Raw genomic sequence first — 20,622 nt, forward strand, 5'->3', positions numbered from 1 at the left:
TTTTATAAAGCTTTATCTTAATTTTAAATAAGGCTTATATATAAATAAGAAATATAATAAGAAGAGGTTTATTATACTATAGAATAGGTTAGCTAAGTTAAAGAAGTTTATAGTTACACTAATACTTTAAGAGTTTATTATTATACTAGCTAGTAAAGATAGTATAAAGTAAGAGCTAAAGTTAAACTACGTTTCTCTTCTAGATAATAATAATAACTTCTTTATTACACTACGCTTATTAAAGTTAAAGAAAGGTCTAAGACATAAACTAACTTCTACTATAGATTCTTAGCTTAAGCGCTTAGATAGTATATCTCTAGAGTCTAGTAATATATAAGATCTTCTGTGTAAAGAAATACTAGAGTTAGAAAAGCTTAATAAGTATAATAAGCATAGTTAGAGATTATTTAGTAACCTTTATAAGATTAGACAAGACTCTAGTAATAGTAAGAAAAGTAGTAATAATAAAGAAAGTAAGTATAATCTTAATTCTAGTAATAGTAATAAAGTAGAAGAAGGTAAAGCTAGTGCTGTTTAAGAAGGTAGAAGCTAATCTCTAGCTATAGTTATTATTATAGCGTTATTATATTTCTATTTTATTCTACTATCTTTTATAGCGTATAGTAAAGCTTATAATATATATAGTAGATTTATATCTATTTAATACCTCTTTATATATAGGCATAAGTTTATAATATATATTTATATAGGTTCTATACTAGTAATAGTAGACATTTATAAAGAAGATTTAGTAGTATTTATCTAAAGATATAATACATAAGAAATATATTTCTATACTATCTATCTAATTAGCTATATAATTTGCTATAATTATATTAACTCTAAGTAAATACATTTATCTAGCTCTAGCGTAAAATATCTTTATATAACTAATACGCTTATATTATTAAGTATTATATCTAAGTTATCTATAATAGCTTAGAGGTACCTTACTAGGTCTAACTTCTTAAAAGTGCCTAAGCACTAGTTTAGAAATATATCTAGAATAGTAAAAGCTTAGAAGTTATATATAGTAGAAATAATTTAGTATATATATACTATCTTATACTATAGATATTATTTTAGAATAACTTTACACTATAATACTATACTTACTTAAAGTTTTGCTATACTATAATACATATTTAAAGGCGTATTTATTACTAATATATAGCTCTTAAAATAATCTCTTAGTTTAAAATAATTTTAAAATAGCTAAAATAATTATTTATTTATTATGCAACCTTATTATAACTATAACAAATATTTATATTAAGTCTTATTACTATAAAAGATCTTATAAATATTAAATATATTCTTATATATAATTATTTTCTTATTATTATTACGCATAATAATAACACCCCCTAACTACCTTTATAGCTAGACATTTCCTATTTTTAGCGTTAGACAAGCATTTTACAGCAAAACCATTATCTAATTATTGCCGAGACCCCCCCTACACCCTTATAGAATAAGGCGGGCTATCTCCGTTTTCCCCACTCTTATCGATAGATTGAGCCACGCAGCACGGCTGTTCACATGACGACACGTTACTGGCATGAGCAAGTAGAAGGGTATGTCTTGCATGGCGATTCATTGATTCAAAAGCGTGGGTAAACAAAAGGGTATTTAATCTCGAAGAACAGCGCGACAATAACCCCGCGTGGAGCTCAATCAGTATCTGTATCCTGATGCGAAATCATGAGTTCGGGATCCGGATCATCATCTTCAGAGTCAAAGTACGTTTGTCTAGGCGACGCAGCCTTCTTCGGCGGGGACCGACTGATCCTGATCGCAGATCCCGTCATCTCCTCTGGTTCCCTAGCCTCAAAACCATCATGACCTATCAACGGTTCTGTAGCTCGTTCCTTGCCCTTTCGTTTCAACCCAAGAGTCTCTTCTAACATATTCTTGCCTTGATTGAACGCTTCCAGCTCGGCACCGATAGCGCAAACCAGGAGGTTCCAACTTCGCGACGACGCAAATTCTAGCTTCTCTTCGAGGTAGGCAATTATTGTATCCATTTGCTCGAGAAGCTTATTGGGATCTGGGGAGCTTTTCTGTGCCGTGGGCCGCATAGAGTCTTGTAGGGTTGTCTCGTAGTCTGCCACCCTTTTCATGACGTCGGTCCATAGTACTGCGCCCTCGTCAAGCGCACCGCGATCTCTGTCGACCTCTTCGCACCTCTCAGCTAGCCTTGTGTACTCGTCTTGCCAGTATTCGCGCGCCATTTCGAGTGTTCTTCGCTTCGCGGGTAGTGTGAGGAACGGAGAGGACGACATTGGTACGTGGTCCGCGTTTGGAGGTCGGGCAAGGAAGTTTGAAACCTCCCGATCTAACAGTGACAGCGATGTCTTGTACGATGCCAGTTTTGCTTCCACAGAGTTTTCCGTATCAGCCAGCTCGTCCAAGACTCGCCGGTGTTGTCTCTTCAGCGCCCATAGTTCTTCTTCCTTCTGTCGAATCTCCTGTTCTAGCTTCGAAGCTTCCGTTTGTAAGGTTTGTGCTCTTGCGCCAGCGTCTTCTCTTTCTATATCCCTGATCTTCTTCGCGAGCCGTACACGCTTCTGGCTCCACGCATCGGTCTTCTCCACTGTGCTTTGCAGTTTCCTCAGATCCTCATCTAAGAGGTCTAGTTCCTCAGCCTTGATACTGGCGAGTTGCCTTATCCGCTTAGATATGCCTTGCCTTGCTGTGTTTAGTCCCACTTTCTTGCTCCGTGTTGCGCTGTGGCCGTTTCCGCTGTCCTCGCCTCGGTCACTGGACCGAACACTGCTAACAGTTGGTGTGGTGCTTCCATTCGATCCGCGACCGTCTCCTGCGCGAAGGCTGCCCATCAGGCCATCAGATTGTGCGTCAAGTAGCTCTTGCAGCTGTTGTTCGAGATGTCTGGCTCGCCGTTGCAAAGCTAGTAGGTCGTCGGGAACGCGCGGCGGCGGAGAAAGACTGGATCTTGGGGCGTGCCATAGTACGGAGGAAGTTACAGGCGGTGGTATTCGAGGAGAAGGCGGAGAGTTGTAAAGTGGTAGTTCGTGTTCGCGCGCGTGAGGGTCTTCGAAGGACTTTCTGAATCGCCGCGGCGGTGAGAGCGAGCCGAGGACCGAATTAAAGATAGACATTACGATTAACCATAAGACTCCTGTGCGCTCTATGGTATGTTTGAAGAGGCGTTGGTGAGAAGTAGTTGTGTATGTGGTAGCGTTGGTGCCTCGCGCATGTGAACGAGTCAGGCGCGCTCCGCAAGCTCTTAGTCAGCCACGTCATCTTAAACAGCTTGGGAGCATGAGACACGCGATATTCATGGACAGAACGATCAAGCAGAACACGGGATGCGATTAGTCTTGAGGGTTTTCGGGAGGAGGAACAGCGCTGGCAAGCTAGAGACGTATCGTCGTGCTTGCGAGGTTCTTGTGAAGTATCCTGGCAAACGACTTTCGAATGTTGCATTCTGGGGTATGAAAGACTCTATCGATACAGAGAGGTAACCACTTAGCTAAATGCAGCTGTACAGCCTCCAAGAATTGCGCCTTGCAGTCGTGGTGATCACCCGTGGATTATTCACTTGGGCATCCCGCATGCAGCCTGGTTGCGCCAAGCCACATGCGGCTAGCGTCATCCACGACCTAAGCGAGCATTTCAATATCGAAAGTTGCAAGTGCGACCGCGACAACAGCACGCACTAACTCCCAGGAACTTCAAATCGTACGCTCTCCCACCTCTCCTCACCCTCTCAGCCGTCGCTAATCGCAACTCCAGCAGCCGTATACCCCACCAACATACATCATGGCTGACGCTCCTGCCCCCGCTCGCGGCGGATTCGGTTCTCGTGGAGACCGCGGTGGTGACCGTGGACGTGGTCGCGGACGTGGCCGTGGCCGCCGTGGCGGAAAGACCGAAGTACGCATACACAATATCTTGGAGGCATAAAGCGCGGGAAATTGACAATTGGCATAGGAGAAGGAATGGCAGCCCGTCACCAAGCTTGGCCGTCTCGTAAAGGCCGGCAAGATCAAGAGCATGGAGGAGATGTACGTTCTGAGGCGACAATGGGGTGGGAATATTTACTGACTGTGGGCAGCTACCTCCACTCTCTCCCCATCAAGGAGTACCAGGTCGTCGACTTCTTCCTTCCCAAGCTCAAGGACGAGGTCATGAAGATCAAGCCCGTCCAGAAGCAGACCCGTGCCGGTCAGCGTACCCGCTTCAAGGCCATCGTCGTCATCGGTGACTCCGAGGGTCACATTGGTCTCGGTATCAAGACCTCCAAGGAAGTCGCAACCGCCATCCGCGCCGCCATCATCATCGCCAAGCTCTCCGTCGTCCCCATCCGAAGAGGTTACTGGGGTACCAACCTTGGTGAGCCTCACTCGCTCCCCACCAAGGAGAGCGGAAAGTGCGGTTCCGTCACTGTCCGTCTCATTCCCGCTCCCCGTGGTACCGGCCTTGTCGCATCGCCCGCCGTCAAGCGTCTCTTGCAATTGGCTGGTGTTGCCGACATCTACACTGCCTCTTCCGGTTCCACCAAGACCCTTGAGAACACCCTGAAGGCTACCTTCGTCGCCGTCGCACACACCTACGGTTTCCTCACCCCCAACCTGTGGGCGGAGAAGAAGCTCACACCATCCCCGCTTGAGGAGTACAGCGACATCCTCCGCGAGGGTAAGAGGTACTAGAGGGTGTTTCTGCATGGGTTCTTTTTAGCATTCAGGGTTATGGCGCGGGGTATTACATTCAGGACCTCACGTATGTATCCAACGATAGTGCTGGGTACACCGGCATGAAAATGAACAACTTTCAATGATGACCTTGAAGTCATGACACTCCGTGTGGTTTGTCTTGCGGAAGCGTATACTTTGAAGTGACGGCAGTATGTCAACGTGCTACCGCATTGTTCATGTATATGTGATCAGAAGTTTTGCGAATCACCAGAGGATTCTGATAAGCAATTTCATTAGACGTTCAAGGTACTCTGAACTATCATGAGAAAGTCTGGACCCGCGGAAACGGTACTAATATTATACAAGAAGAGAATCTATACCACAAGTATCTTGTTGCCATTGAAAGCTCGAAGATAACTACAGTGCTATCGCCACGATGCAACAAACTACGACTGCAACAGCAGCATGTCCTTCCCATGCAACACAAACTGTCCAGGCCACAATGAGCTGGTCATGTCGTTGACCTGGTGTAACGCGTGGTTCACCAGAGCCGGCCCAGCCAGTTTGACGTAGGGCATGTTCTCCAGTGAAAGAAGCATGCAGCCAGTCGGAGGAGGAGGCGGCACTATACTTTGGTTCTTTAGAGTTATCGAGTCCATGCCACTGGGGTAACAGCGTGCGTTGACTCCAAACGCTCCTAGCATATTGTTGACTTGTTCCAGTGCGCTGTATACCAGAGCTGGACCGAATGTGTTCTCGTACTTGAGGGGGTCGAGACCGTAGGGTTGACGGGCTTGTTGAGGTGCCAACAATTGAGCTTGGGGTGGTGTTGGCGCGGCCATGACAGATTTCTGCTGGTATGTCTGTGTGACTGGTACTGCTGTGGCTCTTGTGGGTGCTGGCGTAGACCCACTCGGGGTGGCGTTGAAACTTCTCACGTCGGCATAGCTATGCTGGCCTGCTTTCGCTGCTTTGATACGCCTCACGAGATCGTTAATCAACTGTCTTTGCTTCCTCGAAATATTGACCCGCATCCAAGGAGGGAGTTGGCCTAGAATGTCGACTTTCTCCTTATGACCACTCAATATCAGCGCTGTCTTTGTTTCTATTTCTCTGATTTTATTTAGCTCGAGCTGTATCGGTTGGCGCTTGCCAAAGCGTGGTATGCAGAGTTCAAAAAGGTCGATATACTCGGGAGCTGAGACCGGAGCTTGCGAGGTCGGACCTTGTGTTGCTATTGATGCGGTCGGTGGCTGTCGTACACTTGGTGAATTGGACTGAGCTGGCGTCAGAGGGGGTTGGGGAGCTGGTGGGATCACAGCTGAGTTGCTTGGTGCATCGTCAACGGGCTCAGTCTTGATTACTGGCTCTCTATCGACGATGTCTTGACCAACAATTGACCGTTCTGGCGTCTCTTCAGGTTCAGAGACCATGCTTTGATCCTGGCTATCCCTCATGTTGTCATTGATAAGCGCCCATTCGTATCTGTCATAAGGGCTGGGAAGTATTTGAGGAACTGCCGTACGGCGGTCACCTATGGACTCGCGACTGTTCGTGGTACGCATGCGTTTCGCTGAGCGCTCATCCTGAAATCCCGATGGTCCCTCGTTCTCTTCCTCGACATGTCGACGTTTCCCTGAGTTGACGTTTGCTGCATATGCGGAGAACGGCGTAGTGAAACCCGACGCTTGTGTTAGTGTTGCAGCTGGGACGTCTGCGTATCTGCTAGTAAGGAATCCTCCTGGGCGTATAGCTCTGTGGCTTGTAAAGGACTCATTCGATTGGTTAGAGGTCGACGGGGCTGGAATTGACGACTGAGCGATGTCGGTTTGTGATGGGAGTGCTTCAGATGCCGATAGGTTTGGGATGAATTTGATGTTAGGTTCCGTATTCGTAGGCACCGATGAGGCGTGGCCAGGACGAATCCGAATCTCTCTACGGATGGAGCCATCGGGGCGGAACGATGATGGAACGTAGCATGTGCCGGTCGCGGAGATTGTTAGATTATCTACAGGAAGCGTCGAGTTCTGGCTGGCATAATCGAAAGCCGGCGTAGCTGAGTAAACCGCGTGAGTGTCTTCCGTCGCTCGTGAAGTGGCAGTCTCCTGTACAGCAGCAGTCTCCTGTACAGCGACAGCCTCTTCTGAAGCGACAGCATCTCGCAGAGACGCAGACATCTCAGCCGCTGGCTCTCCACTTGCAACTTCTGCCACCGTCCCGTCTGGGTGAGTGTAAGAGATGACTTGCTGTGGCACTTCCATCTCACCCAACGAGACGCGACTCTCGTCTTCCTGAGTGTGAGAGACGACGTGTTGCGGCATCCCCATCTCACCCAACTCGACGTGACTTTCGTCCGTGTTGTCCAGATCTTGTAACATTTGTGCTTCGTCGGCAGCACTGAATTCGGGATGTGGTGGTGTCGATGTCGGAGGTGCATCTATGATCGAGGCGATTGACATCGGGTCTGGAGTGGCTTCCTGCGCCGCGTCGAAGAAGCCCCCGCTCTTTCTCGATTGCGCACGCGTGGACCGTCGCAGGGGAGTCGCAGCCTTCGCGGGCGATGCTTTGGCAGGAGCGCTCTTCTTGGATTTTGCTGCAGCACGGCGCGGGGTGTTGCGCAACGGCTTCTTCGAGGTCTCAACCTCGTCCTCCGCGCCCTCGGCATTGAGGTTGTCTGATACCATTGGCATAACATTTTCTTTGCCGATTCCTTCCTCTGCGCCCGGTGTTCCTGCCGCCGTGCTGCCTCTGAGCCAGCGCATCATGACGTGTGTTGTAGGCGATTGCCGAATGTAAGTCGAGGTGGAAGGTGCGACCGCTGGACGTTCGGAAAGGGCACCGGAAGCGGGAAGTTGATGGAATTGCTTTTTTTTTGGGATCGGTATCGGTTGCAGTGCTTCTTGCAATCCTGTGCGCGTCACTCAGAGTTGACGGGTGACGGTACTTGACATATGCGACAAGTTGCGAACGGTGGGTTACGGATGCGCGTTGTGCCCTGTTAAACTTCGGTCGCGAGTGCAACGCGCTAGCAGCTCCCCGACTATGAGGATGTACTGCAACTGTTGAGAAAATTCACGGGAATGCTGTTCGATAGGATATTCCCTTGATAACATTTGTTGACCTTGAGCTCACTACATGATCTGATACTTTTTGGATGGTATCTATAGCCCCAAAATGGTCACAGCGACAAATCGCTTTCCCCTGGATTGTGCGGGGACGATGACGTTGGGCATTTATGCTGCATGCGCGTTGCGCCGCCACACATGGTCCGGTGTTTCTGACACAAACTGCAATGTCTACGTAGATCGGCCATCCGCAAAGGTTACATGTGAGAAGGAAGTCGAAGGGTCGCTGAAGTGCTGATAGTGCTCCGTTGTCAGAGTTCCCGTAGACGCACATCAAGAGCTTCTCCCCCAGTGACACACGAGACCTATAGCGACACAGCCAAGAAAGCAGTTGACATATTTCAGTAGATTCGATGTTACATCGAACAGAGACTGCATAGGTGTAACAAATGAAATTATAAAGAGTGCTTGACAGAGACCACGAGTCTACCTGCACAAAACCCAGAGAGCCACCTCCCAGTACTAGTAACACAAGAAAGCCATTCTGGCTACAGATGCCCCCAAAAAAAGTACGAAACATCCAACAGCACCGCGATGCCATCTACGATTCCACCAACCGCAGCTCCTTCCCACACAAAGTAAACTTCAGCCCCCTACTAGCAAGCAAGTTGGACGCCGCTTGAGCAACAGCAGCCCCAGACTCGTCATTCAGCATCAGCATGCCCAAAAGCTTCTCAACCTTGAATCCCTGCTCTGCAGACACCGACGGCGACTTCGCAGTCCTCGCCCGACAATTCTTGATCTTCCTGCCCTTAGGAGTCGAGAGCGGGTTGGCCTTCACACCCTGAGCATTAAACCCCGTCTGCGCATCCTTCATCCTCTTCTGCAATTCACCGATGCGGCGATTCTGTTCGGGCTTGAGACTAATGCCGTAAGACGTAGGTGGCTGGTGCGGGATCTTCTTGATCTCAGAGAGCACATCAAAGGACTTTGCGCCGTGGTTGAAGACCCAGTCGATTTTAGTTTGGATCTCGGTGAGAGATTCGAGTTCGAAATCCGTGAATTTGCCGGATGTAGAGGTTCTGCAGATTGCGATGATGTCGTTTTCGGGTGCGCGGTGCATGGGAGGGGTTTCTGTGTGGGAGCTGGAGGGCTCCAACTTGATGCGAGGGACGCCGGTGCCGGAGACGGAGGAGGATGGCTCGGCTTTGATACGCTTGTTTGTTGGTGATCCTGTACAAAAAGAATCATCTTCGAGGAGTCGCTTGGATGCCAGACGGTTCAAGGCCGCGGGAGAGGGGTCGGCATTGATTTGTGGTTGGGCGTATCTACTAGACGCCATGGAGTTCTGAGTGATTTGAGCTGCCGTCGTCTGAGCAGCTGGGGCGGTCGCCGCCTGGCTAGCTGGAGCAGGTGTCGAAGAGGCTGACTGAGAGGTTGGTACGGCCTGACCGGCAGTGTCGTTGTTCCCTTGTAGTACCCAGTCCGTGGTGCGTGTGGTTGCATCCATAGTACCTACGGTACTCTCTCGTTCCTGCTGGTGATATTCCTCTTGCTTGATATTATATGGCTCCGGGGTCTGCTCCATCTTCATGTTGCGCGGACCTGGCGGAAACGGTGCAGCTGACATCGTCGGGCTCGGTCCGGGGGTTAAGGTTTGCTTTTGGTCGAGGCCTACCTCCGACTTGATGTAGACATGGCTTTGATCGTACGAAACGTGCGCCATCGTAGTTGTCAATGAGCTAAAAGTGACAAAGTCTGAACTGGGTGTTCGGCCTGTTCTTAACGTGCTTTGGCGTGGATGTGGCGGAGAGGGGTAAACGGCCGAAAGTGATGCTATCAGGGATGTGTGTCGGAAATGGCACCGGTAGGTAAGGATCGTCGGAGGAAGGAATGTGAAATCGACGATGCGATTAGTTGTTTGAAATGCCGTCGTTGCAAGGTTACTCGATGCTATTGATCTTATAGAGAACTGAGAAGCAAACAAAATACTCGATGGGTACCTACTAAACGGCCGCAAGGACAGGATGGCACAGGCACGCGTTGCGCTGGGCTACGCGTTACGCTAAACTTCAAAGTCGCGAACATGACACGCTAGCGGCTCCCTTCGACAGTTCTTTTCGTAACGTGCACGGCACATTCCTTCCCAAGAATTCTGACGAATGGTTCTGCACTGCGGTATCTGTCGAGGTTTAAGCACAAACCTCCTCATGATCTGTGGTCGTTGTCAGGCATATGTGGAAATGAAGCTACGTGTGGCGGGGCTTCTCGACCCCTCGGCGCAAATCAGTCTGTATTGATCTTCTACTCTCCTTGGAGCGGTTGACCATTGCCGCCCATTGTGATCGTCTTTGTGACAACGTATTCATCGATACCAAGATGGCTTCCCTCTCGTCCAAAGCCAGACTCTTTCACGCCTCCGAAAGGTGCGGCAGCATCGGAGATGAGACCTGTGTTAACACCAACCATACCAACCTCCAGAGCTTCAGCTACCCTGTAAACTCGCTGGATGTCTTTGCTGAAGAAGTAACCCGCGAGCCCTACGTCGGCCGCGTTGGCTAGCTTGACAACGTCGGCTTCGGTATCGAAGGGGAAGAGTCCGGCAACAGGGCCGAAGGTCTCATCTTTGGCAAGCTGCATGTCCTTGGTCATGTCGCGGAGGACTGTGGGTTGGTAAAAGTTCTCACCAAGATCGGGTAGCTTTTGTCCACCGAACAGGACCTTGGCGCCGTTCTTGACGGCATCCTGGACGTGGGCGTCCACCTTGTCGACGGCACGGTCATGGATGAGAGGCCCGTGTGTAGTGCCCTCCTCGTAGCCGCCACCAACCTTGAAACTCTTGACCTTTTCGGTGAACTTTGTGCAGAACTCATCATAAATGCCGGACTGAACATAAATTCTGTTGGCGCATACGCAAGTTTGGCCTGAAGATCGGAACTTGGATGTGATAGCTCCGGTCACGGCTGTCTCCAGGTCGGCGTCGTCGAAGACGATGAAGGGTGCGTTTCCACCGAGCTCGAACGAGAGCTTCTTGAGTGTATCCGACGACTGCTTCATCAGAAGCTTGCCGACACCGGTCGATCCTGTGAATGACACTTTCTTGACAGTCTTGCTCGACGTGATTGTCTCGCCGACTTCAGGTGTGTTTTTAAGTGCGGTAACGAAGTTGACGACACCCTTGGGAATTCCAGCCCGGTGCGCAAGCTCGGCGAGAGCAGCGGCTGTAAAAGGCGTCTCGCCGGGAGACTTTGCGACGACGGTGCAACCAGCTGCCAGAGCTGGTCCAATCTTTCTCGTGATCATAGCTGCGGGGAAGTTCCATCTGACAGCATTAGCCATAATCCTTCCGAATCAAGTGCGAGACTTACGGTGTGATCAATCCAACAACACCAACAGGCTCCTTGATTGTGAACACTCGGTTACCAGCAACGGTCGCCGGAATGGTGGCTCCGTACATACGCGGTGCCTCTTCTGCGAACCACTCGTAGAAGCTCGCAGCGTAGTTGACCTCTCCCTTAGCGTCTGCCATGGGCTTTCCGTTCTCCCAGGTTATGAGCTTCGCCAGATCATCCGCATTGTCCATCATCAATTGGTACCATTTCCGTAGGAGTCGTGAGCGCTCGCGACCGGTGAGTTTGCGGAAGGAAGGGAGTGCGGCGGCTGCTGCTGCGATGGCGGCTTCGGTGTCTGCGCGGTCCATCTCAGGCATGGTGCCTATGAGCTTGCCTGTCGCTGGGTCTGCTGCGTGTTAGAGGGTTTTTAGAGGATTGGTGGGGCTGGAATACCATTGACCTCGAAGGTCTTGCCTGACTTTGCGTCTATCCATTCTCCGTTGACATATGTCTGGTTCTTCAAGAGAGACTTGTCGTTGAGCTGTATGCGGTGAGTAGCTGGTCGTTGCGGATGATCGCGCAAACGAAGTAGGAACATACTGGTGGTACTGAATGGCCCATATTTGCGTATCCTCGAGAGACAATTGATGGTAAGGATCTCTTCTGGAAGTGACTTCTGTAAGCTTGTTGACGTCCGAGAGAGCGAGTTGCTGTCACAATAGAGCGCATGGCGTCTGGAAGTGGGTGTGAAGATCGATTATAAACTACCGCGAACTCGGCCACTCTAAAGGCGGCACGCGTGGAAATAAAGATAGCTTAGCCCACCTGAAGACGTCAATCTCTCGTAGACTAGGATTCCGATAGGTTTGGCGGAGCTTCGAGAGCCTATGACGTTGAGCAGAGCTATGGCCAAACTGCGGGGTTCGGCTTCTTCTGGTGGGATGGATGCGGACTGCACGGAGGCAGCTCCGCAGTGCTCAATGACAACGTAAGAATAATGAGCTGTGTATTAAGGAGCTTCCAATTGAAGAGTCTGCATGCGAAATTCCAGTAACTTTTGCCATTCCTTCGAGGAAGGGTGACATGCTAGGCAGAGTGTTCGCGTATATGGCGTATACAGCGTCAAGAGCGTGTACTTTGTTCGGAGCTTGCGACATTAGTGAGGCATGTCGGCCATACTTGGGTAAGCTGGACTAGACGAGGGCGGTTGCTTGTTGACTGGAAGAGGAGCTGATATCGAAGGTGGTTGAGATAATCCTCCTCAAAATCGTGGGGCTTGTTCGGCCCTGGCATCTAGCGACTGTTGAGATGGGCCTGACGATGCACGGGTGTGGAGGCTCCAAGACCACACCAATATTCCACCGGGCGGCGTTGGCGCATAAGATCGCATGGATCAGAGTACATCTAACGACGATTTTCTTGAAGTTCCAGTATAAAAGCTCAGATAGCTGTTTGTTTGCAGATGGCCTACGTCTATTCGATGTTCGCGGCGACATGGAGCAACCACCCGACAACCTTGGAAGGTACGAAGGCACCCACCCTAACATGCCCGCGGGCACCTTGAACCCACAAACACAACAATTGTTCGATGAAAACAATTACCTCCCGCAAAGAATTATCAACATGCAAGTTGCGCTGTTTGGGAATATTGTCGGTCTCCTCGGGAGTATGGACGTCTTCCCACGACCACAACAACAATCGTGTATGACATATCTACAACGAAACAAATATCTGATCTCTGCAAATGCAAACTGTTTCCAGACTTATGCGTCATGAGTTGATTGCTCAGGGGTGGCGTTGAACTGGGTCGCTCCAGCACGTGGTGCACGTGCATAGTTCGCTCTTCCCCACACATGGCAGTGAGCTCTAAACGCGTTAAGCTTTTAGAGCCGCATGTCGATCATGCAGGAACCGACAGCAGCAAGAGCTACAAGTCGAAAAGAAAGGGCTCAAATAGCAGTCCAAGACGTGGCGGAAGACTCCCGAAAAGCTGCGGAAATTGCTCACTGAATATCAACTTGACATTTGCTGTGCATTTTGACACATTTTGTATTGTTAAAAGTCGAGAAAATAAAGGCGTTCGCTATTGTTGTGGTTGTGCATCTAAAAAGTGTTCCTTGCTCTGAATTCGGGTTGGGGTTTAGCGCGCTTAGGATTGGACGGGCCTTCGCGATCGCACCCCAACACCACACGCCCCTCGACCACGTCTGTCTATCTCGACTATTTCGCTTCTCAGTGTCATTTATCAGGACACTGATTGTGTTTGAAGCCGCTTTCTTTGAGTTCTGCGTCGTCTTGACCGGTGCATCGCGCGCTCGACATCGTTCCCACATTCACAACAACACGACGCCCAGGCGACACGCCAGGCGGCATCGCGCATACCCTCGCCATCATCGGCGCACATGCAGGAGACGGTTCCCCTGCATCTAATGCCATCTTGAAGCTTGTAAAATCCACACAGGCGGTGTAAGCGCGCTCTCACCGCGACTCCCCGAGGCCGCGCACTCACAAGATCCCGCAGGACCGCATTAGGCCTCACCGCGACGAGTCCCCATGTCTAGCCGAGCGAAGCGCAAGTTCGACATCGACCCCAACGCCTCCGACCCGGACGACTACGATTACGACGACTCGGAAAAACGCGCCGCGCCCCAACGGCGCCGCACCCGACACACGCCTGGAGCTAAGAAGAAGTCTTCCAAGCGCCAGCGACGCGCATACGGCGGCTCTGACATTGACGAGGACGACGAGATAGAGTCCGAAGATTCCTTCTCAGAGCGCTCCGAGTCGGAGGAGCCCGAGATCAACCCGGCGACAGGTAGAAGCGTACGCCGCGCCACCAAGAAGCAGATCAAGTACGAGGAGAGCGAGGACGAGATCGAAGATACGCCATCCGAAGACGATTCGCCCAAGCCCGCATCGCGACGCCGCGCGCAGCCGTCCATCGAAGAGGTCGAGAAGCCTTCGCTCATCGTGAAGCTGAAGATGCCCGACCACGCCTCCGGTCGCAATCTGCGCACTCGCACAGGCAGCAAATCCCTTGCGCGCGGGAAGACACCTGAAGTCCATGGCACGCGACGCAGTACTCGCCTGTCGCACGATGTGGAGGAACCCATTGTCCAGCTTTCGGATTCTGGCAGGCACGTCAAAGTCGTGCGCGAAGGCACGCGCAGCCCTGAGCCCGTCATCGCCCGTGCCACACGAGGCGGCAAAGGCCCACGAGTCCAACATCCTAGCGCTATCATGGAGGCCTCCCAGGAGACGTCGATGATACGCGATGACAGCCCTGGTCCCCTCGACGCGCTTCTTGTCGACGAAGAGACCCAAGTCAAAGCCAGCAAGGACAGTTCACCTGCGCAAGAAGCCCAACAGGACGATGCCGAGGGCGAGGACGATGATGATATGGAAGGTGTCATCCAAGAGTCCCAGCACGACGAAGCCGCTGCTGAGGACTCCGAAGAGGAAGGGCCCGTCACCCGTGGCGGTCGCAACACCAGGGTATGTTTGACTGGCTATGTGTGTTTTCCGCAACTAACGTCTCTTTCCAGAACCGTGCTGTTTCAGCCAAACGTAAGCGAGGCGCCGATGAAAGCAGTGACTTTGAACCTGCAGCAGACGACGAGAAGGAAGAGGAAATGTCCGAGTCGGAACACGAAAAGGAGAAGCAGTCTGCATCCGAAAGTGCGTCAGGCTCTGGGCGGCGATCGACCCGCCAACGAGGGAAGACCCGGCAGTCACAGCGTAGCAGGCGCAACTCTTCTTCCGAAGAGTCAGGACTGGACCAAGACGAACTGCAGGATGAGCTACAAGACTTGGAGTACAACAAACGACGGCGCCTCTCCCGACGTAATCCTGACAAGGACGTGGCGTACGAGGAAGCGCCCAAACGCCGCGCTCGCGCCGCAGGCGTGGATTACCGTGTTGTTCGACCCGAGCAGAACGCTGTCTTCGAGAACGATGACGATGATGGCCCTGCTCCGGAACGACCTAGGGCAAGAGGTGGACGGTCTACATACAAAAGCCTGTGGCGAAGTCAGGGCCCCTTCGGTGGTGGCGTCGAGGCTGGCATGGGAGCTGCAGGTGGTGATTCCGATAGTAGCGACGATGAGAACCAGAAGATGCCCAAGCCTGTCGGCGGCGCAATTGGCATGACGCCAACCACCGCGACGGCGCCTACTTTCGGATTTCCTCAAACTCACAATGCAGACCCTAAGCAAGACTCTGGCGGCGGCCCTGCCAATCTGGGCAAGGTCAAAGACAAGAAGGCTCTCGCAGATTCAGACCCTCTTGGAGTCGACCCGAACGTCAACTTTGATGGTGTCGGTGGACTGGACGACCACATCAACAAGCTCAAGGAGATGGTCATGCTTCCTTTGCTATATCCTGAGGTGTTCCAACGCTTCAAGATCACACCGCCACGAGGTGTTTTGTTCCACGGTCCGCCCGGTACTGGTAAGACGCTTCTTGCCAGAGCTCTCGCTTCGAGCGTCAGCACTCATGGACAGAAGGTCACCTTCTACATGCGCAAGGGTGCTGATGCCCTGAGTAAATGGGTAGGAGAAGCTGAAAGGCAGCTTCGCCTGCTGTTCGAGGAGGCGCGGAAAACCCAGCCAAGTATCATCTTCTTCGATGAAATCGATGGACTTGCGCCTGTTCGCTCTAGTAAGCAAGAGCAAATCCACGCCTCGATTGTCGCTACTCTACTCGCTCTTATGGATGGTATGGATGGTCGCGGACAAGTCATCGTGATAGGCGCTACCAATCGTCCTGATTCCGTAGATCCCGCACTGCGACGTCCTGGACGATTCGACCGCGAGTTCTACTTCCCGTTGCCAGACGTTGCGGGCCGACGTTCCATTATTAACATCCACACTAAGAACTGGGAGCCACCTCTGAAGCCGGAAATGAAGGATCAACTTGCCGAACTAACCAAGGGTTATGGAGGTGCCGACCTTCGGGCGCTTTGCACAGAAGCGGCTCTCAATGCCGTACAGGGGACTTACCCTCAGATTTACACTTCTGAAAAGAAGCTTCTGATTGATCCCAGCACCATCAAGATCCTAGCGAAGGATTTCATGATCTCGGTCAACAAGATGGTGCCATCTTCTCAACGAACAGTCACGGCTAGTGCAGCACCACTGGCAAAGAACATCGAGCCATTATTACGGAAGCCACTAGCCGCGATCCTCAAGCGCATAGATGAACTCATCCCACGAAGGAAGAAACTCAGCGCACTCGAGGAAGCAGCGTACGATGACCGCGACGACGAAAAGGGCTTCGAGCGCGAAGCCACCATGCGCAACTTCGAGAGTAGTAGAATCTTCAGACCCCGTTTGCTCATTAGCGGTCTTCAAGGTATGGGCCAGCAATATCTTGGTGCTGCTCTCTTGAACAAAATTGAAGGTCTGCATGTTCAGTCCTTCGACCTTCCCACTATCCTTGAGGACTCCACGCGAGCACCTGAGGCAGCCATTACCCAGCTGTTTACAGAGGTCAGGCGGCACAAGCCTAGTGTCATCTACATCCCTTCAGTTGATGTCTGGTATCAGACACTGCCTGCCCAAGCTATCAAGACCTTCAAGCTACTACTGCGAAGTGTTGGCGCGAACGAACCGATCATGCTGCTGGGTGTAATGGAGTTGCTCAATGAGAAGGAGAAGCCTGATCGCCAGATGATGATGGATCTTTTCTCCTTCTCACAATCCAATCAGTTCCATCTTATGCGGCCAGACCAAGAAGGGCGAGCAGAGTTCTTCAACAGCATCAGTCACTACATCCGCATGTCTCCAGCAGACTTTCCTGATCCGGATAATAGGAAGAAGCGAATCTTACCTGAACTTGAGGCTGCAACTATCGTTGCTCCAGTGGTTGACCCTAAGGAACTTGCCGCCCGCGAGAAGGCGCAGAAGAAACAGGATAGGCTCACCCTCAACAAGATGAAGATTGTCATTCAACCCATCATGGACCAACTGAAGAGGAGTCACAGGAAATTCTTTAAGCCAATTCTGGAAGAATCCTGGTATGCCTATCTGCTCGAGGAGCAAGATTCTGATCATGTGCGATCAGACCTGCCACGTGAGCAACAAGAAGAGCAAGGCGTTGTTCGTCCGTGGGAATTCTCCAAGGATTCCAAAGGCGTTGACGTTTTGCTACACGTCGACAGCGGCAACAAATACTACAATCTGGACCTCGGTACGATCGAGAAGCGCCTGTCCAATGGTTACTACAAGCGCCCTGCAGATTACCTCTTCGATATCAAGACTCTTGTAAAGGACGCGAGGACTTTCGGAGATGCCGAGCGAACCCTGAAGGGCAATGAGATGATCACAAACGTTGAAGTCGATCTGGACAACTTCTTCATGCACCAAAATCCTGGGCTTCTCCAGGAGTGTGAAGCGGTCTACCAGCGCGAACTTGAGAGGGAGAGGAAGGCGCAAGAGAAGCGGGAAAGAGCCATCGCCGCAAACAAGGATTTCGAGGATGTTGCACGTGTACCTCCAGAACAGTCCATCGGTACCACCGAAACATCAGGGCCTATCACCCTGGGTGAGCCTGTGCCTGGTCGTTTGGCCATGCCACCGGTAACCCCGCTGCGAGCTCCTCACACTGAAGGTCTATCCAATGGCACGAGTGGCGAAGGCACACAGCATGCAACGAATGGCTCTACTGCGCCTTCCAACGACGACACTCATATGACTGACAGCCAGGATCTGAATGCCAACACACAACACGACTTCCAATTCCAGACACCGAGTAGAATTGAGGGCCAGGGAACCCAAACGCAGAAGTCACAGATGTCCGGGCGGACCTTCATGGCACCGAACTCGCATCCCAACGACTACCACAATAGTGCCTCCACAACGACTTCTGGTCAGAAGACGTCGAACAGGTCTTCAGACAACAAATTTGGCACTCAGAGTAGCAACGGTGCTGCACCATCTGGCGTCCCCAACTTTTCAGAGATGATGCCGGAGCCCAACGGGTCGCAGCTTCCCGACACACAAGGTTCGCCAACCCCCTTCCACCAGCGACTCCAGGTCTCCACTCGCTTCTCCCCAGAGCACAACACTGACCACATTTCAAATACAGAAGTCCACTACGTCAGCAGCCAGCCATCGAACTCGCAGCCATCGCAACCTTCTCAATCGTCTCAGCATGTTACTTCCATGCCTGCGCCTGCACCTCCGCACCACTCGAATCTTAACCAGATTCTCAATGACGAGGAGCCGAAGCCGCAGCTCATCCTCGACGACAGTATGGTCATTGCGCTGCATGACAAGCTGGTCCGCTCGACATCTGGATGTTCGCTCGAGCAGTTGGAGCAGATCAACGCCGCGCTTATGGACGCCATATGGAAGCACCGCTCAGACTACAATCGCAACCTTGTCCTAAAGGAGGTCACCGAGGCGTTCAACGTCATCATCAAAGACATCGAGACTATGCAAGAGATTCTCAAGTCAAGCCAAGAAGAGGAAGAGGCCGAATTACGGCGGCAGTACCACTCAACACAAGACGATTGGTTCTCGCAGACACAGGCGCGTCGTTGAGCGTAGGCACAATGTGTAAATACCCATCTTTATGTGGGGAAGTTGGTCCGTTTGGCTGGCATCGCGCACGGTGTTTGGCGCAGGCAGGGAGGCTTATCTGAGCGTCGCGTTGGCACGCATTTTTCTCTTGGAGGTTATGGCATTCTTTACGCGTTCTCCTCATTACCTTACTCATGTACTATGGCCCACTTTTCCTTGTTCTGTTCGTTGGGGGACGCATGCATGGTTTGCATTGGGGTGGAGGGGCTTTTCTGGTGCTTGTTCGGATCGCGCATTTGACGTGCGGCGCTGGGGTAGCGGAAGAGTAGATATCGAATTGATAGCGCTTGCCGCACAGAATATTTGATGATATGTTCCCGTATGTGTTCGGCTTGTTCCTCCGTGGGTTGCGCGTGCTGACCATGTACTCACTTATTGTATCGTGCGTTCGCCACATGAATACCATGCGATAGCCACTTGTGTTCTGTTCGAGAGCGGTGGTTCGATCTTGTAAAGCTGCGTCTCAGATAAGTGGACGACGTGGTAGCATGGGATGGATGGAGAGGTACGCACTCACGCGGAACTTGACAGCATCATATAATTGCCCTGTGTCGTGCAGCGTCAAACCAATACCAGTCATCAAGATGGCATTGTCTAAAAACTCTCAAGGTATCACTAACGAACAAATGAACACACTGGTATACAATACGCCATCCATGCGCCACCGCTGTGAATCTGTTTCCTCCCGTTTCCATTCATTCAAACATACAAGTACTCGACACAGGGTGACAACTATAAGGATCCAAGCAACCATCAAAACTCGATACCCTACAGTCGTACCCTGGACAGCCCCATACCTCCGGTGCGCAGCAGAATTTTGTCGTCAAAGTTATTGACTCTTCAGTATGGGTATCTACTCTGGTGTGACAGAAATGCAGGCCCGACCCGCACTCCGCATTTACTTCACATTTTGCCTTGGGGGGCAAAATTGAGGGCTTCGGCGTGATTTCGGCACTTGGGGGTTGAGACTGAGGTTGGGTCTGGATGGTTTGTGTGGGTGAAAATGATCTTCCTTCCTCGATGGCGGTCGAGATGGAGTCAGCGAAGGTGGAGATGCTGACGGGCGAGCTCGGCATGGAAGCTGTGGGCGTCTGGGCGTATCAGTATACAGCTGCTAGTATGAGCATGCATTACTCACAGAATGATCGTTGGCTCGATCCGCCTGACTCTTCATTCCATATATAACTCCGAATATCACGCCAAAGAGGATTGCAACGAGTGCTACTATTCCAACTATGGCAACGGCTTTGTGCTGTCGAAAAGAGACGGAAGGGTTGAAGTGGTTGCTCTGATGGGCACCTCCATGGTTTTCCTTGCGGTGAATTTGTGTATTGAAGTTTTCTCCCCTGTTGGCAACTTGGTTCAAGCCGCTTGTCTGGGCTTCGGTGAGGTCGATATTCGTATAATGTGAAGACATGTTATGACAAAGCGTTAGTAACTTCGTATCGAGAGTAAATGCACGGAATCCCCAGTGTGGGGTTTCCCTCAGGAAATTGAGTTGCATATGCCTACAGGGACTGTCCCGACAGTGTCGTTGTGTAAAGGGGGCCGTTCTTCGGTGAAACCGATCTTGCCATCGCCATGGCCTCTACTTTTGCAAAACGTCCAATGAAGATGAGAGATCCAACTTGGCAGGCAACCAGAACCCTTACATCTAAGCGCCGAGTCTTGGTGTTCTGACGGGGACCCAGCAGGCCAAACCACCTAATTTTATCTAGGGGCCAAGCAAGGCTGCGAGGTCCTCCTCCTGCGAGATTACCTTCAGCCAAAGCACCGATAGCTCAAGTACTGACAGTGTTCATTACGGTGGCCTATATGCTCGGAAACCCACTGAGGCTATCGGCATGATAGACGAAGAGCGATCGGAGCGCATCTTGCAGCAAGGCCCAGGAGTGAGCCCTTGTGGGTCCGATCTGCATCAAAGTTTCTGCGAACATGTCGCAGTATGAAGCCTTGGGGCAGAGACGGCGTGTTACTATTG

The 20,622-nt window shown here is 51.2% G+C and overlaps 6 protein-coding genes across 6 annotated transcripts; 2 read left to right on the forward strand and 4 right to left on the reverse strand.

Annotated features, from left to right (window-relative positions):
- Positions 1–1,673: 1,673 nt before the first annotated feature.
- Positions 1,674–3,122, reverse strand: J4E84_003045 (uncharacterized protein; the record flags this gene model as incomplete). The annotated part of the gene is made up of 1 exon (XM_049385663.1): positions 1,674–3,122. One exon carries the CDS (start codon positions 3,120–3,122, stop codon positions 1,674–1,676), a length of 1,449 nt encoding a protein of 482 aa, XP_049246540.1.
- Positions 3,123–3,786: 664 nt separating this feature from the next.
- RPS2 (40S ribosomal protein) lies at positions 3,787–4,676 on the forward strand (the record flags this gene model as incomplete). The annotated part of the gene is made up of 3 exons (XM_049385664.1): positions 3,787–3,900; positions 3,958–4,031; positions 4,082–4,676. The coding sequence occupies 3 exons, from the start codon at positions 3,787–3,789 to the stop codon at positions 4,674–4,676; spliced, it is 783 nt and encodes a 260-aa protein (XP_049246541.1).
- A 431-nt stretch (positions 4,677–5,107) lies between these two features.
- J4E84_003047 (uncharacterized protein) lies at positions 5,108–7,426 on the reverse strand (the record flags this gene model as incomplete). Its single annotated transcript, XM_049385665.1, has 1 exon — positions 5,108–7,426. The coding sequence occupies one exon, from the start codon at positions 7,424–7,426 to the stop codon at positions 5,108–5,110; it is 2,319 nt and encodes a 772-aa protein (XP_049246542.1).
- Positions 7,427–8,327: 901 nt separating this feature from the next.
- J4E84_003048 (uncharacterized protein) lies at positions 8,328–9,356 on the reverse strand (the record flags this gene model as incomplete). Its single annotated transcript, XM_049385666.1, has 1 exon — positions 8,328–9,356. The coding sequence occupies one exon, from the start codon at positions 9,354–9,356 to the stop codon at positions 8,328–8,330; it is 1,029 nt and encodes a 342-aa protein (XP_049246543.1).
- A 674-nt stretch (positions 9,357–10,030) lies between these two features.
- On the reverse strand, positions 10,031–11,679 carry J4E84_003049 (uncharacterized protein; the record flags this gene model as incomplete). The annotated part of the gene is made up of 4 exons (XM_049385667.1): positions 10,031–11,048; positions 11,095–11,464; positions 11,512–11,599; positions 11,659–11,679. The coding sequence occupies 4 exons, from the start codon at positions 11,677–11,679 to the stop codon at positions 10,031–10,033; spliced, it is 1,497 nt and encodes a 498-aa protein (XP_049246544.1).
- Positions 11,680–13,611: 1,932 nt separating this feature from the next.
- Positions 13,612–18,602, forward strand: J4E84_003050 (uncharacterized protein; the record flags this gene model as incomplete). The annotated part of the gene is made up of 3 exons (XM_049385668.1): positions 13,612–14,553; positions 14,604–18,060; positions 18,145–18,602. The coding sequence occupies 3 exons, from the start codon at positions 13,612–13,614 to the stop codon at positions 18,600–18,602; spliced, it is 4,857 nt and encodes a 1,618-aa protein (XP_049246545.1).
- Between the last annotated feature and the right edge of the window lie 2,020 nt (positions 18,603–20,622).

Source organism: Alternaria hordeiaustralica (assembly GCF_023758085.1).
Source record: "Alternaria hordeiaustralica strain BMP 2776 chromosome Unknown scaffold_4, whole genome shotgun sequence".
Taxonomy (NCBI): domain Eukaryota; kingdom Fungi; phylum Ascomycota; class Dothideomycetes; order Pleosporales; family Pleosporaceae; genus Alternaria; species Alternaria hordeiaustralica.